The sequence below is a fragment of the Fusarium odoratissimum genome (genome assembly GCF_000260195.1).
Source record: "Fusarium odoratissimum NRRL 54006 unplaced genomic scaffold supercont1.2, whole genome shotgun sequence".
NCBI lineage: Eukaryota > Fungi > Ascomycota > Sordariomycetes > Hypocreales > Nectriaceae > Fusarium > Fusarium odoratissimum.
This window is the reverse complement of record NW_022158688.1, coordinates 1,911,438-1,938,162: the sequence shown is the minus strand read 5'-3', so window position 1 is coordinate 1,938,162 and position 26,725 is coordinate 1,911,438. Positions and strand designations below refer to the sequence as shown.

At 49.2% G+C, this 26,725-nt stretch overlaps 8 protein-coding genes and 1 non-coding gene across 13 annotated transcripts; 7 read left to right on the top strand and 2 right to left on the bottom strand.

Annotated features, from left to right (window-relative positions):
• Positions 1-15: 15 nt before the first annotated feature.
• Positions 16-2,130, top strand: FOIG_02283 (uncharacterized protein). Its single transcript, XM_031199527.1, has 2 exons — positions 16-281; positions 333-2,130. Exons 1-2 carry the CDS (start codon positions 169-171, stop codon positions 1,699-1,701), a joined length of 1,482 nt encoding a protein of 493 aa, XP_031071564.1. The 5' UTR covers positions 16-168; the 3' UTR covers positions 1,702-2,130.
• A 682-nt stretch (positions 2,131-2,812) lies between these two features.
• Positions 2,813-2,894, top strand: FOIG_02282. The gene has a single exon. It is a non-coding gene; the product is annotated as a tRNA-Ser (tRNA).
• A 700-nt stretch (positions 2,895-3,594) lies between these two features.
• FOIG_02281 (CMGC/CDK/CDC2 protein kinase) lies at positions 3,595-6,190 on the top strand. Its single transcript, XM_031199526.1, has 3 exons — positions 3,595-4,384; positions 4,477-5,152; positions 5,208-6,190. Exons 1-3 carry the CDS (start codon positions 4,348-4,350, stop codon positions 5,470-5,472), a joined length of 978 nt encoding a protein of 325 aa, XP_031071563.1. The 5' UTR covers positions 3,595-4,347; the 3' UTR covers positions 5,473-6,190.
• A 2,540-nt stretch (positions 6,191-8,730) lies between these two features.
• On the top strand, positions 8,731-9,790 carry FOIG_02280 (uncharacterized protein; the record flags this gene model as incomplete). Its single annotated transcript, XM_031199525.1, has 3 exons — positions 8,731-8,836; positions 8,982-9,121; positions 9,641-9,790. 3 exons carry the CDS (start codon positions 8,731-8,733, stop codon positions 9,788-9,790), a joined length of 396 nt encoding a protein of 131 aa, XP_031071562.1.
• Positions 9,791-11,598: 1,808 nt separating this feature from the next.
• Positions 11,599-15,913, top strand: FOIG_02279 (uncharacterized protein). 2 transcript variants are annotated; one of them, XM_031199524.1, is made up of 2 exons: positions 11,599-13,140; positions 13,379-15,622. In XM_031199524.1, the coding sequence occupies exon 2, from the start codon at positions 13,714-13,716 to the stop codon at positions 14,857-14,859; it is 1,146 nt and encodes a 381-aa protein (XP_031071561.1). In that variant the 5' UTR covers positions 11,599-13,140; positions 13,379-13,713; the 3' UTR covers positions 14,860-15,622. The 2 variants fall into 2 exon arrangements, with proteins under 2 accessions (XP_031071561.1, XP_031071560.1); XM_031199523.1 differs by having other exon boundaries at positions 11,624-13,140; positions 13,371-15,913.
• On the bottom strand, positions 15,263-20,445 carry FOIG_02278 (uncharacterized protein). Its single transcript, XM_031199522.1, has one exon. The coding sequence runs from the start codon at positions 19,977-19,979 to the stop codon at positions 16,641-16,643; it is 3,339 nt and encodes a 1,112-aa protein (XP_031071559.1). The 5' UTR covers positions 19,980-20,445; the 3' UTR covers positions 15,263-16,640.
• A 130-nt stretch (positions 20,446-20,575) lies between these two features.
• Positions 20,576-23,246, bottom strand: FOIG_02276 (uncharacterized protein; the record flags this gene model as incomplete). 3 transcript variants are annotated; one of them, XM_031199520.1, is made up of 3 exons in its annotated part: positions 22,075-23,246; positions 21,001-21,954; positions 20,576-20,954 (listed from the first exon to the last, which is right to left on the bottom strand). In XM_031199520.1, exon 3 carries the CDS (start codon positions 20,912-20,914, stop codon positions 20,612-20,614), a length of 303 nt encoding a protein of 100 aa, XP_031071557.1. In that variant the 5' UTR covers positions 20,915-20,954; positions 21,001-21,954; positions 22,075-23,246. The 3 variants fall into 3 exon arrangements, with proteins under 3 accessions (XP_031071557.1, XP_031071556.1, XP_031071555.1); XM_031199519.1 differs by having other exon boundaries at positions 21,001-23,246; XM_031199518.1 differs by having other exon boundaries at positions 20,612-21,954.
• FOIG_02277 (uncharacterized protein) lies at positions 21,446-22,941 on the top strand. The gene has a single exon (XM_031199521.1). It carries the CDS (start codon positions 21,713-21,715, stop codon positions 22,037-22,039), a length of 327 nt encoding a protein of 108 aa, XP_031071558.1. The 5' UTR covers positions 21,446-21,712; the 3' UTR covers positions 22,040-22,941.
• Positions 23,247-23,284: 38 nt separating the features above from the next.
• FOIG_02275 (uncharacterized protein) lies at positions 23,285-26,094 on the top strand. 2 transcript variants are annotated; one of them, XM_031199516.1, is made up of 3 exons: positions 23,285-24,540; positions 24,611-25,382; positions 25,433-26,094. In XM_031199516.1, the coding sequence occupies exons 1-3, from the start codon at positions 24,252-24,254 to the stop codon at positions 25,809-25,811; spliced, it is 1,440 nt and encodes a 479-aa protein (XP_031071553.1). In that variant the 5' UTR covers positions 23,285-24,251; the 3' UTR covers positions 25,812-26,094. The 2 variants fall into 2 exon arrangements, with proteins under 2 accessions (XP_031071553.1, XP_031071554.1); XM_031199517.1 differs by having other exon boundaries at positions 23,285-25,382.
• The last annotated feature ends 631 nt before the right edge of the window (positions 26,095-26,725 follow it).

Sequence of the window (26,725 nt, the reverse complement as noted above, 5' to 3'; positions counted from 1 at the left end):
GGCATTCATCTTATTGCGGAGTGTTAACGGCTCCGTGAAAGAGGACTTGCGACTTACAACAACATTGTCTTGATGCTTCAATATTCAAGACAAGAACCATAAAATCACAAAGCACGGGACTGTTCTTTGTTACTTATTGGCTTCTTACCCGCTGTATGTAAGAAAAATATGGCGACACAAAATGACCTCCAGGAACTTATACGCCTCCTCACGGCGCGTAAAATGTCAATGATGGCAGCGATGGGACAGGTGAAGGCTCTACAATCAAAGAATCTGCGAAGGTTTGACTTGTACAACTCACTAATATTCTGATACTAACGCGTATGGAATAGTATAGCACAAATCGCAGATGCGCCCTTGGCCACAGTTGAGGAAGCGCTCAGTGGCGATGCAAAGGCAGCAAAGAGTCTTCACACAGCATGCAAGAACCATGAGAAGAAATCAGGAACGAAGCGTGGAGCCGACGATGGTGCGGCTCCCACTGAAGTAAAGAAACCAAAACTGGAGACGCATAGACGAGATCTAGATTATGGCTCCATGTCCGGGGAAGATCTTGAGGCCTCTCTCGAATTGCCACTGGAGGAGGATGAAGACATCATTCGAAACACCACCATTTTGACGAACAGAGCGCCCCTATTTTTGGCCTTTTCTGTTGAGCTGTTGAGGTACACTATGCCAGAACAGCCCCTGAGTAGCCGATTGAGTCTAGCACAAGCAGTTGTAAGTGCCAACTCACGAACAAAAGCCATCAGCATAGGCATCGAAAAGGCACCCCCAGGAGGCGAAGAGAAAGCCCCTGAAGGTCAACCGAAGATCACTATCATGAACCGACCAATTCCAGTTTTGAAGAGGAGCGGCTATACTTGGTCAGGATCTGCTCAACCAGCTTCATCCAACGCTTCATCAGCTACGCTCCAGGGCAGTCAACCAAATCCAAGAGGCTGGACTACAAGTCAGCAGTTGACATCAAGGGGGTCGGTATTTATAGCTCATGCTATACCTATAACATCACCTGCAACGCGTCCGGCAGTTTTCAAATCACTAATGGCCGAGAAGCCGGAGCTGGAGACCGCAACTCACAATGCTTGGGCGATCCGAACTAGCTTTGGTAATTCGCCCCTGAAGCAGGAAGCATCGTTTGACGATGGTGAGTCTGGTTGTGGAAGCTTCTTGCTCCAACAACTACGCGATCTCGATATCAGCAATACGTTGGTTGTGCTTACAAGATGGTATGGCGGCGTCATGCTTGGGCCGGATCGCTGGCGTCTCATGAAAGAATGTCTCAACGATGCCTTGTCATCTCAAAAGCGTACATCTAGTCTAAATGGCGAGCCAGTATGGGCTCTGAACCTTGAAGATAAGAGTCCTTCAACATCGACGGTTGGCATGCCAATACATCGACCAGAAGGGGCGCGAAACTACATACTCAGAGCCTTCGCGCCTGCAGATGACAGCGGAAAGAAGACTGTTACAGCAGCCAACGAGGAGAAGCAAGAGAACCTGGGCCGTGTGCTAGGTGCACTACGCTTGCTATTTGCCAGTTGGGCTGGTATTCTGAGTCGTGATGAGTTGGATAAACGAGCTTGGACCTGGTACATGAATCTTCGACCAGATGTGGATGCTGGGCCGGCGGGTTGGGGAGCGAAGGGGACGTTAAATTTGGGAAGAATATTGGACCTGAGGAGAAAGGAGACTTCGTGATGCGCATCTACGGTTGCTAGAGGATGATAAGTTGGCAGGACAGGGTGCCCTGAAAGTGAGATCAAGGGTAATTCGCAAAATCGAGATTCTAGGGCCACATCATTCAAGTTTCTGCTTTGATGAGTATTGATGGCAGCAAGTGAGTGTTACTATGCTCCATAGTTCGGGTTGCTCTAGAGATGTAGCAAACTTCAAGTCTAGATATGCTAGGCACTTATGTTTGCGAGGCTGGGGAATCTCGTGTTCAACATGCCCTATTACCAATCCCTCTACATCATCGCATCCTAGCCCTTTATTGTATTACTTCGTCGCCGGTGTAATCGATGAACATCTGTTGATGTCGTCCAACGTAAGTTCACAACAACAGTAGTTGCTCGTTGTCACAAGTATGCACCATGAGCTACTGCGGCATATGGCATTGAAACCCAGGCTCATATTTTACTGTCTTTCAGATAGAATCATCTTACCACACGTAGATGCATATCTTTTGATTCCATCGAGATTCTAATGTGTCGAATACAAGATGTTTCCCTTACCCTGGAGTCATCCGAGCCATGTCTTTCGACTTCAATATCGATGCGAAATCGATATTGCTCCCTACTATGCCGAGCTTATGCAGTATAAGCCTAGGCTCGTTGCAAGACTTTTAACAGGAGGAGAGAATAATTAAATTTCATGAGTTGTTGAGAAGTGATTCACACCTCATTATGGCTCTCCTGGCAATTTCTCTCACCCTCTGGTATCGGACTGTTGTATACTGACAATGATCAAATCGCCATAATCAAACAAAAAAGAGATACCTAGATTTCGTGCCTACAGTGCCATCTAAAGCCCCCGTGCTTGATGCTAAAGTTTTGATACATCAACTCAATAAATACGTGTCATGCAACCCAATTGTCTCAGCAACTAGACATACAAACACGGTGATTTTAAACTTGAATAAATTTAAGCATGCTTTTCGCAACTAAATAAAACCCCAAAGTCACGGATTCTATCATATATCTCGACCGTCGCCCATGAGTACTGCTTCTTATGTCCCCGTTATCGCCTATCTCTGTTTGGATCAGCTGTATAATTGCCAATCATTTCTTGTCTTTTATCAATTCGCTAAGGCGCAGTGGCAGAGTGGTCTAATGCGATAGACTAGAAATCTATTCTCTTCGGAGGCGTCTGTTCGAATCAGGCCTGCGTCGGATTGATTTTTTGCTTCTCGTATGTCTGACATATATACATGGTGATAAAGCAATTCCATATAGAGTTTTCTTTCCACTGCACGGAGCATTTATTATTATGCTGTTCATTAAAGACATCCCCTTTCTCTTGGCAACCAAGATAAGCTATTGTTGCTGGGTGAATATACAACATCCGAGACTTTGACTTTCATAAGCGTAAGAAGTATGTCAGCTTGAGTCAGGACGTCTGCAATCAATATATCTATGACTTGGCGAAATTCCTCAGCGGTATCCATCCAATAAAACTAAGTGACAGTTTTGCTCCATGACTAATATCTCCTTACCTATGGCCATTCCGAACAACGTCACTCTTTGAACACTCCCGAGACAGATCCAGAGACAAAGACAAAGAAGAGACAAAGAGATTGGAACGCGACCAAGACGCGTATTTCATCAGCCTCAAATTGCCCGCCTCCCCGAGACAACCAGGAGAAGAAGAATATTGGATGTAATTGGGCTTGTGAATCACTCACCAATGGCTGATCAGAAGTCAAACTTGAGCAATCGAGCTAGTCCCAAGGGATGCGCTATTGGATGACTTCAGCTGCTGTCGTGCTGTGATCGTTACAGGGGGGCGCCCTCTGAAGGTTCCTGGTCTTTAGTGACTTGACTTGTAAGGATCGCGCTGCCACTGCACTGAATGATGCGTGAGTAGGTTCCATGCATTGTTGACGCGCCAAACGAAACTAAACAAGTCCAGTCCCTTCTCGTCCAAAGTAAACACAAGACAAGGTAATTTGATTTCATCCTCCATCGCGAGAGAGATCTCAGGGACTTTCAGGCACATTGTCCACAACGCCCGCCACAAACCCAAATCTCAGCAACGACGCCGCCATCAGCATCACCATTTTGGCGATTCTCACTACCAAGAGTACGAATGTTCGTCAATCCGCCCTTCAAAAACCCCTTGCATTGCTGGCGTTGAATCTTTTGCTGTACCTCTTCATTTCCAGGTGTTGGTTCACGGTTACCTTAGTTAGTAGCTGGACCCTTTTTCTTCGTCTAACTACGTCCCCCGCCTTGCTCTCTTCTTTCCTCCCCCACCATCGATCGGTAGAGCCTCTTTTTCAAAGGTCACCGACGAGCAAGGAGACAAAGACGGTAAGATAAGACACTTTCTCTGCTATTGGAGCAACTCGAGTCTGGACTTGTTCCACGCATCTCTCCATCTCATAACGATCGCATAACGAAACGAGACACATACCCACACCGATCCTTGTCCTACCTTGCCTTACTCTGATCTGTCCCACCGCATCTCGAGCTTGACCTTCAGCTAGCACCGTCAACGCCGCCGACGCAGTGTCTCTCGCTTAATTCCTCTAGAAGCGACTCGCGCGTTTCATCCTTTCTTCAATCCGACCCTCGATCTACCTTTCCTTCTTCGCAAAACAGGTACAGGGACATATCACCGACCATGGAGAACTACCAAAAGTTGGAAAAGATTGGTGAAGGTACGTGTACAGACAAGCCTTGTGATGCTTGCCCTGTAATCTTCACGCCACAGGCTTTGCCCTCCCGAAAACCCAACGCTGACACTTTCCAGGTACCTACGGTGTCGTCTACAAAGCTCGAGACCTTGCCAATGGCGGCCGAATTGTCGCCCTGAAGAAAATCCGCCTCGAAGCTGAAGATGAGGGCGTCCCCAGTACCGCCATCCGCGAAATCTCTCTCCTGAAGGAGATGCGAGATCCCAACATTGTTCGTCTGTTCAACATCGTCCATGCCGATGGTCACAAGCTGTACCTTGTCTTCGAGTTTCTCGACCTCGATCTCAAGAAGTACATGGAGTCTCTCCCCGTGAGCGATGGTGGTCGAGGCAAGGCCCTGCCCGAGGGTTCATCCCCTCACTTGCAGCATCTTGGCCTGGGCGATATGGTTGTTCGAAAGTTCATGTTCCAGCTTTGCGACGGTATCAAATACTGCCACTCCCACCGTGTCCTCCACCGCGATCTCAAGCCCCAGAACCTCCTGATCGATAAGGAGGGTAACCTCAAGCTCGCTGATTTCGGTCTTGCCCGTGCCTTTGGCGTGCCTCTACGCACCTACACCCACGAAGTCGTTACTCTTTGGTACCGAGCCCCTGAAATTCTCCTAGGAGGGCGTCAATACTCGACTGGTGTCGACATGTGGTCCGTTGGCTGTATCTTTGCCGAAATGTGTACAAGAAAGCCTCTCTTCCCTGGTGACTCTGAAATTGATGAGATCTTCAAGATCTTCCGGTAAGTATTAAGATTTTATAGAGCTTCGAATTTCCTCTCGCTGACAATCTAATAGCATCCTCGGCACCCCCACTGAAGAGAACTGGCCTGGCGTCACTTCCTACCCTGACTTCAAGGCATCCTTCCCCAAGTGGCAGCGCGACTACAGTAAGGACCTTTGCAAGGACCTCGACGCCCATGGACTTGAATTGCTCGAGATGCTGTTGGTGTACGACCCTGCTGGGCGTATTTCAGCCAAGGCTGCCTACAACCACCCCTACTTCGAGCCTCTCCTGGCACAAGAGCAAGCACCCGCCCAGACAAATGGCTACTATCACTAGATGGGATATGGAGCTCCATACCAGATGATGCAGATGCAGATGCACTAAAACTCCACCGCCGAATGACGAGCGGGACCAAGGTATTCTCTCTTTCCGAGATACTGTTGGCGCTTCTCCTAGGCCAAGGAGAAGATGACATTGATATGGCAACAGCAGCAATGCCCAAGCAGCATCGCGCAGTGATTATCCAGTTGGGCGACAAACAGACATTGACTCGCCTGGCCTAGCTTGACCTCGTTTATTGATTGGCCACTCACGAGGCTCACCAGTAATGCTTATGATGACCAACAATATGCGTGACTAACTTAGCCGTTGGGTTGAAAGCTGTTGGGGGTTTGGCCAAATCATGAGAGACAACGGTATGAAGTTGACGTGGCAGAACAGGTGTAAACCAACGGGTAAGCAACAGCCTGAATTTCAGGCGTTTGGAAGGCGAACGGAAAACATGATAAAATAGGTTCTCTTTCAGCAAGGGCGGCAGACTTCTTATTCGCAATGCTTTGGTTTTGGGATGTGCTTTGTAGACATGTGGCTCAGCGTGCGGTTTGATATCCGGAGATGCACACCAAGACAGAATAATTGATAAATAACCATGACTGTATATGCCATCATGACCAGTGTTGGGAACGTGCTGTGAGAACTGTCGGATCATCTACGTGTTAGACACAGACCAGAAAGCGAACAACAGTCATTTGGCCGTGAGACACAAAAAAAAAAAAAATGGGAAGCATTGTTGGGAGGAATTACAAAGACCAATTTCGTAGCCCATCGTGACACAGCCCATTCCAATCCTCGGAAGAGTTTGAGGATATTTACCGACGACTCGGGACGAACGGGGGCCGATAGTAGCAGCCGGCCATTACAACAGACCACGATAACAATGGCATTGTATGTCTCTGATTAATTTATTGGTCTGGATCATCTTGGCATTCTTGCACTGCCACGGAAGAAATGAAAGGGCCACAATCTATATAAGATTCTACGGGCGTCTATTCAATATAGAAGCATAATGTAACATAACAGATAGACGCCCGTAGTTCGTCCGGCATGCCAAATTAAAGAACCGCCGGTACTACGATATGTAATTCTATTCTGGTAACTTGTTTATTTCTGCAGGATCATGTAAGCTCCATGGCATGTTTGGGTAATTAGCCGCCTGACGAGAATAGTGAGCAAGGGCATGTAGTGAAACCGGCGCTTGCAGTGTAAGCGCCTGAGCTGCGATGAAGGACAGATCCAATGTTGGAGTATCGTGTTTCAACTGCAGTGAAGGATGTATCGAAAAATTTATGAAACGACCCCCGATAATTATTGGGGCTGTGTTGTATTCGTATACTACCTATATTGTTTACGTTGGAGTTGTTTTGTTGTTGGCATCAGATAGGTACGGGAGGCAGCCAAGAGAACAGAGACTCTAGAGCCAATACATTGATGGCCTTGAATTCGAGGGCCAAGGCTAGTAAACTCAGCAATAAAAATATCGTGACTCTTGAGAAGCCTCTTCAAGCTATGTCATAATGCATCAATCTTGAATCCCTACACTGCTGAGATACTAGGTCTGGCTTATGGTAGCTCTCGCCTGTGTTCAGGCGATCGTCAGCGGCAGTGCAGCAGCTGGACCAGGGCCAAACGTCTAACAGCGGGAAGCGCCAATCCCACGGGTTGAGCCGAGGCTCGAAAACTGGGGACCAGAGGCAGAGGCAGCCGGAACTCCGCTCCGTTCGAGATTCGCCCGGACCGACCGATCAACCGGGGCCGCAGAGGGCGAGGAAAGCTTCGGACGCGACCACGGAAGAAGGATATCAAAGAGGATGAACATGAACAAACAATTATGCTTGATTTATTTGGGTTGGTTTGGTGTGGTTGGATTGATCGGTTAATTGTAGATCCAGCATTGAATACAAGTTGGACTTTGTCTTCACCGCAATATGAGGAGTCATATTGATGCCCCGATCACGGATGGATTCAAGGCAGTAACTTTTAGCCTGGCTCTAGTCCATCTTCCCCGCATCGTCACAAGCAATGGTGTTGATGTTGGGCATGAGCATGAACTTGAACATGAGGCTAGGCTAGCCCAACCACGCGGACAAAGTGGCCCAGACCAGGTCATGAGATGGCATTGACCCCTCAGCAGCCACTTCTACTAGGAGAGACCTTGGGAGTATGGCATGAAAGGCCCGAGATAGTGGCTGATTGATCCTTGAGAGTTTATGGGTTTGTTGGGCCTTGAGATCAAATGATGACCGTCTTGAATATCAGGTTTCCAAGGCAAGGTCGAGATGGATATTGGGTGGACCAACTACAACGCACGAGTCCACGGTAGTATGAGTGGAGGACAAGTCACGAACTAAGCACAACCGTAACCTATAGAATCAACCACAAAACATACCGCGAATAGCTGCATAAACCGAAACCAGCCAAACGATAATACGGTTTAACCTTGACCGCAGGGAGAAGACGGGGAACTGCAGGCCCCGAAAGCGGTCGGTCGGCCGGCCGGTCTCGTACATACCTACGTGTCGGCGTCGCCACAGTCTACATCCGGAGCATGAGCCACAGTCACTGTGCGTAAACCAAGACGACGAATACCGACCTCAGCCACATCTCTACCGAGCAAACTCTTTTGCAGCGAGTCAGAGCCACGCGTTTTTGACATGCAGGCGTCAGGGATACATATGCGGGGCTGGCCAATCAGCTGAGCCAGATATGAGAGGATCTTGGGGGGCGTGCGACTGTGGCTTCAGTGTGTTTGCCATGAATGGCTCAGGGGTCAGGGGCCAGGGGCTAGGGGCTTGATAGTGAGTGGACTGTGGACTGCTGTGGGTGACTATCATGAGAGGATGGATGGATGAATGACTCCCTGCGAACTGTCAGTGGTTGCAGCAGATTTCATGGCTCCAACCAAGATCAACAGCGGTGAGAAAGAGTTTTTTTCCACGTCCGATGAGATGAGTAGATTAGTGACATGACTTTCAGGAACAAGTGAATGCAAATGGTCATGCTAGAGACGTCGTCACTCGGAAAAAAGATAGAGCCATAAATTCAATCAGACCACCAGATCTCGCGATATACTCAGATGATCACTGCACATCCGATCCTCGATGCCCTCATGGCAGGAGAGACGAATCGACCAAGCTAACTCAATCTCGACTTGGCTGAAGAATCTACGGCGGGCCGACAATTGTAGCGTAGTGTAGGGCTGCTGTGAGCTGTGAGTGAGTGGTTGAGTGGGTGAGTCTTGGTGAGGAAAGGCTAAAAATGGGAATGGGAACGAAGATCCTGGTCGAGCTCGATGGGGATCTCCAGGGCTTGAACTTGAAGGTCAAGGGGGGCGTTTGCTATCAGTGCAGGGGCCTCTTGGTTGGTATGCAGAATTGACCATCGATGCCTTTTTCGAGTGGCTTCAGTTGATAGCTCTCATCACCCTGAATGGGTTTTATTGATCAGCCTTTCTTCCTTTGTCAGGGCAAGGTTTGCAAGGAATAGATAGACAGGGCTGTAATCATCAGATCAGGTGTTGCTCTGTAAGGATAAAAAGTCTCCCTCGCGTGAGCCATTGGCGGTGATGCCCACCCTTTTCTTACCTGTGCATTCCTCAAACGGGCTGCTCCCGAGCCAAGCTAGTGGCGTCTGCCGACCGACGGGATCAGTCAGTGTGCTGAAGCCTGGTGGTTGCATCTCGCAGCACTCACAGGAGAGATGTTGTGCAGGGGGTGCTCTAGTGCTTCTCCTTCAGGCCTAGAGTCTGGGGACTATTTGCATGGACTGAGACAGATGGCAGTTTGATCTTCAAGGACGGACAGTCTACAGACAATGAACAGAGACAAGGGATGAAACGGTTGACTTGATGGGCTATCGCTTCGAGGCTGGCTGATAGCGTCAGGTGAAGGAGGTCGGTGATTGACGATTATCACCACATGCCTCTGTAGGGAGAGGATGTCCATGAAGCCCGGAATGCATATGCACGAAATGGGAGGCCCTTCTTGGCTCAGTGGACTATGCATAACCGATAGGACTCGATGAGTCTATTGCGGGATGGCCGCTGTGGATAGTACTATCCATAGAACGGACAGATTGAACCCGTGGTTTGATATTATGGATCGCCAAGACCTCGTTCTTGAGGCATTGTTATGCTGGCAATTATTAGTTAGCCAACCGATTATCTCAGGTGTTGGGGTCTGTGGCCGTCTTCCGAACGCCGTCGGCCCCTAGACGAAGCCATCACGACAGAGAAAATAATAAGACACAACCGGAAGCAGAAGCAGCGGAAGAAGAAAAAGAAACGGTGGGTGACGATAGGAATGTGACTCGGTGGTGAACGACGCCCCGTCAAACCGCCATCCGCCATCCTTTCCGCTACAGGTCTCGCTCGTTTGGATCTGAACCCAAGGGTTTGGGTCTGAGTGAAGCGCCACCAAGTCAATTTGAGTCTCACGATTGGCATATGGCTGCGCTTATTTGAAATAGTGAAAAGAAAAGGGAAGAGAAGAGAAAAGTGGTCTGATAAGCTAATAAACCTCCATCGTGAAGTGCTATACTCTGCAAGTGCGATAACTTACACCACACACAGGCCAGCTGAATAACGTGGGTTTGAACGCATTGGCCTCTCTTTTTGCTCCGGACAGCTGGGGTTAGATCAAGATACATACAAACAACAATACCGGGTAGTTGAAGGTTAGCCGACGGGTGTTTGAAGTGTGCTGTGCTAGCTGGCTGTTCGTTTGTGTTTGTGTTTGCGTTACAAGGCAATTACCCTGAAGCGAAGCCAGAGGAAACACAGACGAACGAGAAAGGCTAAAGAGGACCCAAAGTGTCGCAAGTCAGCTCCTCTTGGCGTCTTGCATTATTTGCTTCCGCCGTCCGACTTGACTACGGTATGATATTCCGTTTGTATGATTTGCGTAGCGTAGATAGTGGCGCAGGGAATGAATCATGTCAACCAGTGATTTCATGGTTTTTTGACATTTTACCTAATGCAGGGCTTGAAAGGCAAATGAATGGGCTGTTTGTACTTGCAGACAGCCACAGGTACAGTGCAGCGTAGCATCAAGCAGGACTCTTATCACGGAGATACAGTACAGTACAGTAGAGACAGACATAGCCTTTCTGACCGAAACACGTGTGCGGTCAACATGCAAGATACAGCGTCTTTCGGAGCGAGATTGACCTGTCTCCGTCTCTGTACGGGTGCTGCACAAGGCGGGACGAGAGAGCCGAAACGCTGTAACCCAAATCAAGTCAACCGCCACGATTGTACGTCGAGTCGTTGAGCTGTTTAAGCGGCCCGCTCGCTGTAGGTAGATGCACGCACGGGTTCCCTTGTCATTCATGCTTTATTAAACGGTGGTGCATTTGTTTTAATGCCTGAGGGTACGTGCTCTGGCTTATATGAGCGCTTATATATGGATGTTCAGGATAAACATATCTATAACCATGTTTGTAACGTGAGTGAGGGGTCTCTTACTCGAGCCCTGTAGATCATTCAACTCGTGGTACGCGTTCAAGAGTTGAAGAAATGCAGGGTCCTCATCTTTACCAACTTTAGTTTCCCCTCCAGGCGTTGATCTTGATCTTTTTGGGGTCTTCTTTTCTTCGCCTCCCCCTCACCAAACATCAACCCAAGCCCAGCCCAAGCCCAGCCCCAGTTTTGCATCAGATAGCCCGGTTTCAAGTCAAGTTGCACCTCGACCAATCGTGGGATGCAGAGCCGCCCGAAGAAATGCCTGCAGCCAGTTTCGCGTGTTTGATGTTTCTCTGCGGCCAATCACGCACGGACAAGGCAGCCCAGCCCCTGGCTCCCCCAGCGTTTAGAGAGATGCAGAGCCTGGAGATTCTACTGGCCGGAGGAATTCGTGGTTTCTAAAAACTCATACACGGTCCTGCTGGGCGGTTCTGAGTTCACGGGCCTCGAGATGAGGACGTGTGTATGCTGCTTGGTTGGAGGAGGATTCTTCTGCCTCTGAAAGGGCTTAGCTGTGCTTCTATTCGTAGCCAGCGCATCTACAGTAATCCATCGCAATCAAGTAGAGTGAGCCAATGAATTTCACAATCTCGAGACTCTCGCGTAGACAGAGCAAGACCAGGTATTGCTATTAAGATGCCCATTACTTCCGTTTCATGTCTCGACCTTTTTTTTATTATTATCACTCTTCATCCCATCCCATCCCATCCTAATCCGACTCCGACTCCACCACCACCACCACCTCCATCTCCTCTCTCTCTCTCTTCCGTTGCGTCTGGAATTCTTGGGGCCGATCATACACTGAAGTGTTTGTTTCTCGTTTGCCTCGTCTTGCCACGCCCGTTTCGACCATCCATTCCCGCATACCTCTGGCAGGTACAGCACATCTCATCCCTTGGACAACAATAATTACGTACCTTTCCTGACGAGTCTTGACGATTCTCGCATCATTAATTCCCCCGCCCACTATCGATCGATTCTTGTTTGGTGCAGGCTCGCCAACCGCCATCTCAACCCTTCAATTCAATACTCTGCGGAGGTGCAAGCTCTCTCCCTTTGTATGCAATCTTAAAATTCCAGTCCAACCTGACCCTCTGGATTAATCAAGAACCGAATAACCAATATTCCTTCCCTTGTCAAGCCGGTCTTGATATCATCGTTTGGTTATATAACTCTTGACCTCTTTCCTTTCCTGAGCATCTCATCTCATCTGATCTCCATCACCATCAACATCCACACCAATAGACTCAAGCTTTTTTTTCCCGATCTTGATCTATCGGCCAGCCTTGGGTATCATCCACTCACGTCACCTATTTCAAATACCTCACTCATCTTGAGTATTCATTCATCATTCACTTTAACCACCATTCCTCCGGTTCACTCCAGAGCACTCAGGGCCTCCCCCACAGCTGTCAACTTAGACTCGCATCTCGCCCAGATCGAGCTTCAAGCCACAGCGACATAAAGTCTAAATCGCTGCATCTTATTCCCGTCCGAGCAGTTCCTGAACGGCTTGGGAAAGGTGTCGATTCTTCTTTTTCCCGCTATCCGCTCATCGCCGTGCCAAACGCAGGACCTCGAACGCCTTATCCCGTACCCGGCAGAGCAAACAGCTCTCAGCGACATATCACTAGGTATCTTCACGTACTTATCCTCTAGATTCGCGGCTGCCGAATCTGGGCCTGGACCTTGCTTTCTTTTTCAGTTTTAATTGTTTCTGGCATTTTAATTAATATCAAAATCAATCGAAACAAAGGACCCACGGCACGTTTCTGAAAACAAACGCCTAATCAGTTACAATCTCGTTGTTTGGTAAAACGAACAAGAAAAAACTGAGACATAGCCAATACCGAGACGGACGCAGCACAGCAACCGGCGAGACATTGTGATATTTGCTACCTGCTACGCCGCATTCTGCAACGCAACGCAACGATACGCAGTACAAGGATCATCATCTGTTACTGTTGAGGTTTCTTTCTTCCCAAGCCACGGTCCGCTCTCGTTTCGCCACCGGAAGTACCTATTCAAGTTTTTGAGTGGCATCTTGCTCTATCACCACGAACCAAAGAAACCTAAGCATTTATCCCCCTCCCGGCCAGACCGCCCCAGCAGCTTGTTAGTTGCATTGCTAGCTGCAGTCCACTGAATAACTGGACCTGACCTAGTCTCGAGACATCTCTCCGACTAGTCTCTCCTACGACGACCCAGTGAGTGACCCCCCCCTGTACCTGTACCCTGCACACCCCAACCCAGCCCGCTTGTGGCACTGGGGCTCGCTTTCGCTGTGAACCCCTGTCGGGCTTGGAGTTTTTCAGCGAGCCTTAGCATTAGAGACAGCGTCGCGGCGCTCAGCCTCCAAAGGACACGCCCTTGCCCCCTCCATCCTCCACATTCACACCCAAAACGTCACCCTTAGCTCCATTACTTACGAAGCCAGTTTCTTAGGGTCCTCACATGAGCCTCTGATCTCTTGATATATCAATCCTCACGCACCTTCATCTGGCTTGACCCCTGGTTCCTCTTTCCAGTCACATTCAATCAAAATATTAATCATCTGCCTTTCGCTTTTGCTTCTGCTTTGCTTTGCTCTGCTTTGCTTTTGCAATAGGTCAAGGTTCACGGCCTGTCGATTCTTTCTAGGCCTATCAACCTCACCCCACCTTCTTCACTTACACACGGTCCGCCCTCCCGTGTAGTATATCCCTATCATCCTCTCCCACCCACTTATACAACCTCTTCCTCCTCTCCCTCAAACCCACTCACACATACACATACACACAATGGCTTCTGCAACATCACTACGATACCTCACCATGGAGGAACTCAACAAGACCGCCTTGGACCAATTCGTCTACCAGCCTGTGGGTCGCGATATGATCGCATACCTCGCCCAAGCCGCCCACAACGTCATCGCCTGCGACTCGACTCTCATGCCTCCCGCTCCCGCCGAGCCTCGCCAGAACCTCCCAACTCCTCCCAGGAGTCCCGAGCCCCGAACCGTTCGATCCGAAGACGGAGCTCTCCCCACCCTTGAGGAGTTCATCACACAGCTCGTCGTCTCTTCCAATGTCCAGGTCCCTACTCTCATGTCAACACTGGTCTACCTCGGTCGCCTAAAGTCGAAGCTCCAGCCCATGGCTCGTGGTCTGCGATGTACCGCCCACCGCATCTTCCTCGCTGCTTTGATTCTTTCAGCCAAGTACCTCAACGATAGCTCACCCAAGAACAAGCACTGGGCCAACTACAGCCACATCACCACTGAGTGCTACAGCTTTGGTTTCAGCCGCACTGAGGTCAACCTCATGGAGAAGCAGCTTCTCTTCCTTCTTGAGTGGGATCTTCGAATCACCGAGGAGGACCTTTACCGTGATCTCGACGACTTCCTCGAGCCACTCCGTCACAAGATTGCCGAGCGACATGCCAGGAAGATCCGACACCGCGAGGAGAAGCGACGACAGAAGGAGCTCTATGCCGCCTCCACCCGATATCCCAGCCCTGCCTCCTCTCGCGGTCACTCCCGCTCTCGAGGATCAACACCCGAGCACGCACGAAACCTTTCTGGAAACTTCACTCCTCCTGGTCTCAGCTACAGCAGCTCTTCTAGCTCCTACGCCTCATCTGTTTCCTCTGGCCGCGCTTACTCACAAGCTACTACTCCTCTCGAGCCCTCCGAGCCTGAGCCTTACTACTATGAGTCTCAACAGGGCAGTCTCTACGACTCACCCGTCCAGATCGTTCCCGATGTTGACTACCCCAAGGCTCATATGCCTGCTGGCCGCATGCTTCCTTATGAGATCACTGCCGATGAGTACCAACAGTACCAGCAACTCCATGAGACCTCATCCAAGAAGCAGCAGCAACAGCAGCAGCGCTCAAGGCGCGGCATGTGGGGTCGTCTTCTCGGTGGTAGCGTCGCTGTGCGATAAATAGCTACCCACGACCGGGCACGCGCTTGATACCTAATGCATAGTCTTGGCGTTACACGGACCGCTGTTTGGCATTACTATATCGATCTTTGCATCCGTTACTTTTCGCATCGAAAAAGAAAGCTTGGCATGGCGTTGGTTGTTGATTTTTACTTCTCCATCTGCTTTCTTAGAGAACCAGATACATCATGAGTTGGTCGACAAGCCACTCAGCATTATTCCCTTTGTTCTATTACAACTACTTTTGTTTTTTCTACTCTACAGTCTTTCCACTGGAAGACCGGCGTTTATTGGGGCTTGCATGAAAGACAGAAGCCTCCCCGGGGATAAGGGGGCGTGTGCATTATTACTATTGGATCACTGTCATGGGACTAGGTTGGATGGTTTCGGGATTACGCAGTATCAATGTTGTTTGACGGCCTCTACAAAGTATTACGCCCCCCCCGATTGGTATCGGGGATATGATGGGGGAATAGGATTAGGATCAGGATAAGGAGTAGGCATCATACACTGCCACATTTTGAAAGGATTTGGATCATGGAGTTATTTAATGGGGTATACATCTTTGGGGGCCCAACAACAACAACAACATCTAAGAACAATACAGATACCAAATTACAACTTAGTATTATTCAACTTTCCACTACAAATCGGGCGACATGCCGCGATCTCTCCAATTCAGTGTTGAATTATCAATAATTCCTTTTCTGTGCCATCCATCCTTGCGAGGTTCACTGCAAGCCATTTTCTTACAGTGAATGTGTAAGCCAGTGTCGGTAGTGCCTTAAAATAAGCCTTCCTTATGCCTGACGATGCGCCTCTGCAGGGTCCTCCCCTACAGTTTGGGGCCAGTTACCAAATTTGGTAGGCTTACTTGGTACTTTGACCAATCACGTAATCGTTTCTACCACAAACAGTCAAATCCTTCGAATCCGGATTTTGACGAGTCCGACAGAGGATCAAGATGTAAGCAGACAAATAGATTCCATTTGCGTGCACTGCCGGATGCAATTGCTACAGTAGCTAGAGATTGAAATTACATTGCATTTTTCTTGAATGACTCAAGAGAAAATACTTGATTGCGCACTCAGAGCCAGGGTGTCTACATATGGAGACGGTTGCGTATGCGGGTGGCGGACAAATACGAGTAGAGCTTGTTTTATGGAGTTTGCTTTACTTGATACGAGGTTGATGAGTGCATGAACCTTGTCATGTTTCATTCGCAATGAAACGTGTTTTGAACTCTCCTCTCCTCTCCACGTCTACTCAACCATCAACGTGTTATATTTTTAGGTTGCTCAATTAAACCATGTTTTAATCGTTTGTACATAATATATTGTGTACTCGTTAAGTCGGCAATGCTCCATGATGCAACAGCGCACGCTCAATTGAGTGAGGACAGATTTGATCGATCGTGGCTGTGAAGTCATCACGGATCCCTCGGGCGAGCAGCGACTCACACCAACGAAAATGAAAATGGTGTGAATGACATATTCTTTGTAACCTCCGCCGGGACCGAAGGAGAATCACATTGGGTACATGTTTCGAGACAGGGTGATTGCGAGAATTCGTCTATTGGTTCACCACATGAGATCGACGACATGGCATATGCGTGGCACGAGGTGCGTGAGAGCGGAAGAGTAAGCTGTGCATATCTAAGAGAACCCTGAATTTGAGAATCTGGAGGGTGAGCTCGTACTATCTAAACGATGACATAATATGCAGCTACACCATTACTGCCAACATTACCACTGCCAATACCCCTACCGCCATTCCTAATACTACTCCTCCATGTCAACCTTGCGAGAGCGAAATCCGACTCCAGGAACCCGAGTCCGAAGGCTCAGGCTGCTCAACACTACACTGATGCTTGATAGAGCCATCGCGAGAGCCGCCCACACGGGATCCAGCCTTACGCGTTCTCCACTTGAAGTCTCAATCGGATACAAGCACCCAGCCGCAACGGGCACGGCAAGCATGTTGTACACAAGTGCCCACGCAAAGTTGACACGAATCCGTCGAAAGACGGCGCGGCTGAGATCCAAGAGCGTGACTACAGCCGTAAGCTGTGACGTTGCGAGCACGAATGCCGCACTGCTAATGGCTACGTCGCTTCCCGTTCCTATGGCGATGCCCACATCGGCCGTCGTGAGCGCGGGGGAGTCGTTGATCCCGTCTCCGACCATGGCGATAGTAGCGCGTTTGGTCATTGAGCCGCGTGCGTGGACAGAGGCTTGGAGAGATGAGATCTTAGCTGCCTTGTCCGATGGGAGAACCTCAGCCAGGACATTAGACGAGGGTATGCCAACGCGCTGCGCCACCGCGCGGGCGGTGGTGACGTTGTCACCAGACAACATCCATACCTGAATACCACGAGAAGTCAACGCTCGGATGACAGGAATGGTCTCACGACGGATCGGATCCGAGATGGACAGCGCTGCGGCAAGTGTCCAGGTATCGGCAGATGATGCCTTCGTGGCGATTATAGCAACTGACTTGGCTTCGGATTTCCAGGTATCGAGAAGCGAAGAGATGTGCGGCGACAAATTTACTGAAAATTCTCGCATGAGCAATTCGTTGCCGATAATCATGTCCATCTCTTGATTGTCAACGCCCTTGAATGAGGCTTTCATGCCCCTTCCAGCCAACTCCTCGAGATTCTGAACATTGCTAGCCGGAGCATCACCACAGAAGGAGACAATCGCTTTGGCTATAGGATGACTGCTGCTCTCTTCGGTAGCCTTGAGTGCTGATAGAAAAGTACTACGTTCCTCTTCAGTTGACGAAGTGTCTGGGAAGAGTACAGAATCGGTGATTTTCGGCTGTCCTCCCTCGGTGAGAGTACCCGTCTTGTCAAAGACGACGCAATCAATCTTGCTCGCCTTCTCAAACGCTTCACCTCCGCCTTTGGCAAGAATACCGTGCTTAGCCGCAATACCTCCGCCTACAAAGATGGCTGTGGGTGCTGCAAGTGCGAGGCCACACGGGCAAGCAACAACAAAAACGGCAATGGCAAATTGGAGGGCAAACACTACCCAGCCGCCAGAAGAGGACTCCTCGTGATCTGGGACAGCGCCAGAAAAGCCAAGCACCATCCAGATAATCCAGGTGAGGACTGCTATGAGAGTGATAACAGGAACGAAATAGGTGGTCAGAAGGTCGGCGATCTGTTCAATTGGCGCTCGTTTTGTCTGACCTTCCCGCACAACTTGAACGATCTGGTCTAGCATTGACTGCCCAGAGGCGCCCGTGACACGCATGGTAACGGCTGCTGCCTTGTTGATTGTCCCAGCAAAGATTTGATCTCCTTCCGTCTTCTTGATGAGTCGAGATTCTCCAGTGAGACTCGATTCGTCAAAGTTAGTCTCTCCACTGACGAGAATGCCATCGGCGGCAGGGGATGCACCATGAGGCACACGAATGATGTCTCCAGAGTCAAGTTGATCAACAGGCACAGTGCTAGTGATCTGGCCCCCAGCCTTGTCCTTTTCAAGGAGGAGGGCTGTAGTTGGACGAAGCTTGCCTAGCATTTCGACTGCATCGCCAGTCTTGGATTTACTGTACGCCTCGATGAGCCTTCCCAAGAGAAGGAACAGCGTCAAGAAAACGACAGAGTCAAAATACATTTCTGCTCCAGACTCATGATGCTCTCTCCGGGATGCCCCTGCGGCAATCATCTGTGCGACTGAGGAGAAATAGGCTATGCTTGTTCCCAGTGAAACAAGCATATTCATGCTACCGAATCTGTAAAAGCGTTGCATTAGGGGCATGCGACTTCCCCTTCGCCACATTGTTCGGACTTCTTTGACTGCTCGTACGTGAAACACATCAGCGGCCAAGAAGTAGACTGGCGTAGCAAGGGCGAAAAGACAAATATCGAGGCGGCTGAGTCCGGAGACCCAAGGTTTCATGAGGTACATCTTTCCGTGATTGGAATCTGGTAGTAGGCTCATGTAAACTATGCCTAGGACAAAGGTAGGGACAGCGAAAACAATTGTAAGAATTACACGATACAACAGAGCTTGTTGATGCTTGGCTCTGATGATTCGAGATCGCTCCTCGAGTGTGGGAGGATGGTAGATTGAGGTTTTGAGAGACTCGTCGGCTGCTTCGATGGCTTGCAAGATCTGCCTGATGGTAAATCTTGGAGCATCAGGTGTATAACGGAGTCTTAGGATAGGGTTCTGAACAGTAGGCTGCTGGAAGATCTGGAGTCGGCCTGGAGCAAGACCCTTGAGAGTTGTGACGATTCGCTCTGGACATCGCTGGCAAAATATGCCATCAACACTCACTTCAACCTCACGCTCCTCAGCCGAAACCCTTTTCTCTTGTAGATTGACAACCTCGTCGATTGTAGCATCGTATCCGAGATCCTCAATGGCATCAACAATATCTTGTGCTCGATCACCATCTGTGTATTCGATTGTTGCGCTGTTAGAAACGAGGTTCACAGCGACTTTTGTGACCCAGGGATACTTCTCCATCTCCTGCGTGATGGTATTGACACAAATAGCACATGTCATGCCGCCAACAGAGAGTGTAACTCGCCATGATGGAGTGGGGGATGCTTCTGTAACCACTTTTTGGAGGGGATACGGCAGAGAAGAACGTCTGGTAGGGGTATCGGATACGATAGAAGAAACCCGAACCAGTCCACTCTTATCATCAGATGGTGACTTTCCGGGAATTTTCTCGGATTTACATGCTTCGCAATTTTCGAGGTGGGCAGCACGAGCGGCCTCTATCGCCAAAGGTGATACTTGTGGGCGCCAAAAGTGAAAGAAAGAATCCAACCAGCCATCGGAACGCTCGGCGACACGGCTACTCTCCCCGTCAACCTGTGAAGTGCGATAGAGATCATTCGCATTTCTGGCGGTTGTGTTGAGGCCGCAAACTTCGAAACCAGCGTCTTGAAGTACCCTATGCATGCTGGCAACCGAAGCCGAGGAGTTCTCTTTGTGCTCGACTGTAACAACGGACGTAACGAGATTTGGGGAAACCCAGAGTACATTGTCGCCAAAGGCATCGTGTAAGAGGGAGCGAATCAAAGTGACACAGGTCGGGCAGTGCAGGTTCCCGAGGAGATAGGAGGTCGTGACAACAGTTTCTGTGGACGCCATTTTTGGAGTGTATCACAGTCGAGCGTTGTGTGTTGTGATGAAATATAGGATGACAAGTGCTTGGTGAAGATGTTTTTGTATTCACCTTGAGTGATTGAGCAGGGCACGAGCGTTTGCCAGCTGATTTTGTTTTTTTTTTTTTAATAAAAAAAAGAAAAAAGAATAAACAATGATCTTAAGTTTTGTTAATGTAGAGTTGATAATTTCTAGCTGTCTCGAGTCGCTTCCACGGCCAGTATTAAATAGCATTGCGTCGTGGCCAAAAACCGCACAAATGTCGCAAATGATGACTCTATCGTCATGATGCTTTGTCACTAGTGCAATTTAATATTAGCGACAACTTTCTTGTTGTACCTCGTGTTTGGTCATATAAACGCCATGTTGACTGCTGTGAGAGCAAATGAATGATGCTAGAGAAGAAAAGCCCTTGTCTGTGTGAATTTGTGTTTCGTTCCTTTATTCAGAACCTGCCCAATATTGACCGACTGCCTGCACCTTCTCCTCGGTCAGCGCAAGGTGAACAGCGGCTTGTTCAAGATACGGCAGAGCAACGGGAGCTAATCCTAAAACAGTCAAGCGCACAATGCGCCGTTTGTGCCATCAAGCCGTGCTTTAGTATTGTCCGTTGCCCCTCAAAACCTTGAAAACAATGGGAACAATTCCAGCTCAAATTGATTACCTATAATAATAATAGTAGTAGTCAAAGTACGACAGATAACTGATCCTACTATGTAATTGTCTGGGTAACCCTTCACCGTCAATAACACACCATATGCATACCTTTCATCATATTCGCAGCTGTGCATCGCCGAGATAGAGTCTATGCCAAGAATATGCCCGTAACCCGAAGCTTCTTTCATCTTCTTCCCCCAAAGAACGTGATCCAAAGGTGTATTCCACACCTTGAGAAACGGGACCATGCCTTCCTTAATCATGTCACTTGAACATGACTGACAAACCCTCGATAGAGACTTGCTGCGGCCCATCAGGAAAACGAACAAAACAGCAGAAGCAAAACTACCTGAATTTAGCCAAGACATTTTCGCAAATCTCTTAGTCAAATAATATTGACGAAGGATGGTCCGACTAGTACTGCCAGGTTGAAAAGAGCGCACACATGGGCCTCAGTCAAGTCCAGGAGACAGTTGGCTTCTTCTCCTATGTACCTGGCCAAAGCTCATGTCAGCTCGCGTGATCTAGGTATGGATTCACCGAAGCGAATTCGACAGGAATCAGTAGTTATTGAGTTCTGGTTAGAAGTCGGGAGCAACCTAGCCAGGGCATCAAAAAGTCCTATTCATTGGGCAAATCATCACGGGGAAGCAGTACCAGGACTGCCGCACTGCCCATGTCCTCCCTCCTTCGAGCCACCATGGTTGATCCTCGGGGGGGCATGGTCTGCCGTTAGTCATGCACCAACAAACGTGGGCTTGTCGTAAACCTGAACCTTATAAACGACAACCAACGTTCGTCTTACACGACAAGACGTTTTTCATAAGCTTTCTCCTCCACATGTCCGAGCTTGTCTCAACTCCAGGAAATTGCGGAGAAGTTGCTGATTGTTAGTATTCCATTACGTACAGTTCCAACTTGCCATCTCACAAGGAACAAGAAACCTCCCTACGTTGCGGGGGGATCCAATCAGCAGCATATTATCTTCTTGGCCTTCGTCTGGGGGAGGGGCAAAAGACAAAGGCCAGAGACGGCTATAAGCGGACTGGCGTTGCAATTGAATGCCTGCGATTATGACCCCAATACCAAGCTTTCCAACTCCCCAACCATTCTCCTCCAAGCCTTTCCATCTATCTCCCAAGACTTTTCCAAGACTCTCCCAAGACTTTCCCACATGCCCTTTGTGGAATGATCAGTTCCCAATCTCACTACTCGCCAAGCACACTGACGCCCGCAGACGAGATCCTGACATTCAAGGTTGTTCTGTTTGCTATCGCATCAGATGCTTTCATGTGGCCTTTCTCTATCGTCTGTCAGTACCCAGCGTAGATGTATTTCGCAAAGGGAAACAGGATGCACCGATACGCCATTTCATAGCTTTAGGTTGAATGAGTTTAACAACAAGTCAAGCCATCCTGTTCACCTATTTTATTCAGTGGGCTCAAGTGGATATTCAAACGTAATAAGTCGATGCTCTGCGGGGTGAAGGCATATTCGCTTCAATCGCCTGGGATACGCTATTCTCCAAGGTGAAAAGGCCCATGTCGAACGTTGGCCGTAGCATCGGCCGGACATCGAGCTATAGAGGGATAGGCTCAAACACCCATGGCCATTCGCAAATATCCCTCGTTGTGAGGAATAGGACTGAGTTGGAGCAAGACGAAACGAGGTATCGGAATCTTGCGGTTGGCGCGCACCGCTCGAGGGGGGATTGCCCATTGTCGTATACTGTCCGAAATACAGGCGACACCCAAAATGTCGACATGAGGCGTGGTCGACTCTTCTGAGTAAGTTTCCAGAACCTTTTCTTTTTGGGGTAGCAGGCGTTTGCACGGAAGCTAGTTAGGTACTCCAAACAGGCTACTTAGCGTGTAGGATACAGGTTGCCTGTTTCTGCCTCCCGCCGCCTCTACGATGATTGATTCGTTCGGAACCTGAGTCCGGTTATGCTTAATCGCCTCATGCGGCAATTGTAAGGATGTCATGCCCGGTTATCTCCTGACGCTGCCTTCCAAAAAGTCCCCATACAATCGCGATATTACCTTATAGCGTACGTCTTGGGACTAGATAGAGGAGTTGGGAGTCTTGCTTTTGCATGAGATCGTTCCGAGGCAATGGGTGGCATGGATCCTCGATGGAACGTAGCAATTGTCGGCTTGATGATCCAAGACACGGTCAGCCAAGAGAACGGGGCAAAAGATATATCCACAGGAAAGCCATGCACTATTGCACTGTGATGCTGAGAGATATTCGATAGCTGGTGAGGATGTCTGGCCAAAAATTAGCCGCCAGGTGAATCAGACACTCCTGAGCAATCTCCCAATTGACTCCATAATAAGAGCGCGGTTGGAGCAAAAGACACGGAGAGCATGCAAGGAAACGATGCCAGGGTTCAGCTCAGAGTTCCACCCCGGGGGAAATAAGAACAGGCACACCGAGACCCTTGCTTCAACTACTGAGGTGGAGACGTAAATACCCATTCTCGGGCTTGTTGGAGACCGCTGATTCAGAATTGGTGAGCTGGTGCCTCGGGAGCGAGAGTACCGTAGACCTGTATTGATGAAGCCGTTGCTCAAATCATTGAACCTACCGGCCAGGTAATGCCGTTAGTCATCCTGCGCTTATAGTATCGCTAGTCGAGTAGCCTAAGCACGCCACATCGCTCATCCGCTTCTGGAGGTTTGTTGATTAACGTGATGCTGCTTCACGAAGAAAGCTATCATGGCTGAATGATTGCTATCTCCAGCAACAACCACTCGAGCCGGATCCCTGACACCTTATCTCTCGTTGAGATACGCGGGGACTTGAGCAAGTCTCGGCACTGCGATATCATTCTTGGTATTTCGTAAAACATGCAACATCTTAGAATGTACTGCGTGCTTGGCTAGATAACACCAACACTCATGCCCCGTCTGTGCAATCCCCATCTCTGTGGCATGGGGCTCATCCCAGTAATGCATGTTACTCTGTCGTGTGTGGCGGCTTGGCTTGGGGAGAATGTACAACATGTTATGGGTTGGAATAGTGCCTCGACTTCTTGGCTCTCTTGGCTCTTCTTTCGAACGACTCGTCCGCTTGCACTTTCTCTTGGCATCGTCGCCTCCTCGGGCAAATCCCAACTCTCAATCAACCAGTACTCCTTGGTCTTCTCCACAATGTCTGCCAACAAGTGACTCTGAGTCGGCTTACCCGAGCCACCAGGTTATCAAGACCAAGGAGTTGATACTTGTTGTCTTGGCGATGGAGAAAGAATTTCGTAATGCTCACCTTCTCTTCTTAGCCAGGCCAAGCTTGAGTGTTTCTTTCGATGTGTCGCATCTTTGCTGGTTTCGGCACGCGATTCTCTGGGCACTTCATCCATGCCCTGGTGTCACTCTCTTGACAGAATTTCTTGATGCTCCATAACACCTGCTCCCATGTAGCCAGCTTGGCTTGGCGATAGGGAGTGCCATGAGGTATAAAAGCTGAGGTGTGCTCTTGACGTTTGACTAGGAGTTGCAGTGCCAGTCCTCGTCTCCATTCCGTCTCTTGCCAAAGCTACTTCACGGTCCTCTCTTGTCTTTAGTCCTTGAAACTCAAGCCAAGCTTGCTGTTCCTACAATGGCCACCAAGGATGAGTTCAAGGATGTCCCCGAGGCACACCCAGTACAGGTGCCTACCAACTCCAGCAGCGACATTCCTCACGACCATGCCGAGGAGGAGGTTGTGAAGAAGCCGTGGTGGCATGGTTTCAAAGAACCCGGCTCAGCTCTTCAAATCATCGTAGCCGCCCTGCTCGCTATCGCCATCGGTGTGGCCGTCGCTACTCAGGTCGACGATATTCCGGAAGCTGCTCCAATCCTTGTCGGTGTTATTGGCAACATGTGGCTAAGAGCCCTTAAAGCAGTCGGTAAGTTCCCTGTTGACATGAAGCCAGAAACAGCTTCTTCGACCAAGAGTTGGCCGCTGACCAGTTGCAGTCCTCCCCTTGATCGTCTGCTCTATGTTGCTCGCTGTAACCAGACTCCGAGAGATGAGCCAAGGAGGTTCTCTTCTCGCTAAATGGACTGTCGGATACTACGTCATCACCACTCTCGTATCCATCACACTGTCTTGTATCATGATGGGCCTCGTCTGGACCAAACAGTACTCAGTGGTCAGCACTAGCCCGCTTGATAAAAAAGAACAGGATAAACTAGAAGAAAATGATCGCAGCATCCCCGTGGTCGTACAGGATATGTTCTTCTCTTTGATCCCCTCGAATGTGGTCAAGGCGTTGGCCGAAGACCAATTGCTTGCAGTCATCATCACTGCCATCATCGTCGGATACCTCATTGAATCCCCTCGCTCGCCCATCATTCGCGTCACCGAGGAGATTGAACGTATGATCACCAAGATCATCAAATTCCTTATCGCGGTGGCCCCTATCGGTGTCTTCTTCCTGATTTTGCCCAACCTAATGAAGCTTGACATTGGCGAGATCGGCAAGAATCTGGGTCTTCTCATCGGTGCCACTCTGTCCACCATGCTCATCCACATCCTGATCATCGTGCCCATCATATTCTTCGCCTTCACCAGGATGAATGCCTACTCGTACTGGATCAAAATCTCTCCTGCCTGGATCACTGCATGGGGAACTGCTTCGTCTGCTGCCACTTTGTCGGTCACTCTTCGATGCGCCAAGGACCGGGGTATTCCTTCCACCGTCTATAAATTCACTTGTCCTCTGGGCTGTCTGATTAACATGGACGGGTAAGTTGCTGCCTTATAATTCTGATAGCGCAAGACTAATCTAGTAACAGCACCGCCATCTATCTTCCTGCCGCCGTTGTCTTCATGGCTGCGACGCAAGGCACGACCCTGGGCCCTACCGACTATGTCATTGTTGCACTGCTGTCAACGTTGGCCTCTATCGGTGTATCTCCCATTCCCTCGGCCTCGCTTGTTCTTTCAATCATGATTGCTCGCTCCGTCAATGTCGACCTCACCAACATGTATGCTGTCATCGTGGCTATTGATTGGTTCCTCGACCGCTTCCGTACCGCTGTCAACGTTTCCGGTGATTTGTTCGCATCTATGATCATCTACAAGATGACCAAGATCGAGGATCCGCCTGAGGTTGTCGAGCAAAACGCCCGAGAGGCTGATCAAAGCGAGAAGGATGCTTCCAATAAGGTTTAGGAATGAGCCATGGTTGAAGTTTTTATAGCCGGCGTTGTAGCGTTGAAATTTTTGAAGCTCGTTCGTTGAGCAACGTAAGGTAGTTGAGATAAAGAATTGATCAAGGCCTTTGAATTCAGTGACTCGTTGGACGCCGATGTGTGAGTAATAAATGTGATGACTCAGGCCAAGAACGTCTTGACAGGGAAAGTGCCGATGAGCAAAAAGCTTAGCCTTTGTAAGCAGGTCAACAGAGACCTTTTGTTCTTGGCTTCCAGGGCACAGGTAACTCCTTTGGCCTTGCCTAGGTAACTGTGTTCCTTGTACTTAGAGTGACAACAGTACAAACTGAGGGCGTCAAAGCATAGCTTGCCTTGAATCCAGACTAGGTATCGTGGAATCTCATCCAGAAACCCCTAATGCACCCGCTATCGCCCTGAGATTAGCACAAGAAGTTTTATCATTATCGCCGATTTCTTGGATCACTTTCGGGTGGCAGAGAGGCTATGCAGCAACAACCACCATCACAAGTAAAGATGCTTGATACAACGACCAGGTCCTTGAGTTTCATTGAGCATATCTGGTTGTCATGGCACGTACCATTAAAATACTGTCGTGGGGAAGGAAGATGCTTGGCATAGAAACTGCATATAAAGAAACGTACGTGCTTCAGAACTTTGGAACTCAGTATAGAGTCTCGTGGAGAAATGACAACAACTAGAGGCACACGTGTACGCCCTCAGGTAATACCTTGGTAGCGATGCACCGTGGGAGAGGGTCAAGGGCATGAAACAGAAATGGAAGGAACAGAGGCAGAAAGAACGAAATTACAAAACCAAGCCCTGGCTAAATACACTCAATAAATAGGTACACGAGAGATATACAGTCGAGGCAGAGGCTTGATGAGCCTAGTCTTATCTAGGTAGGTAGGTAGG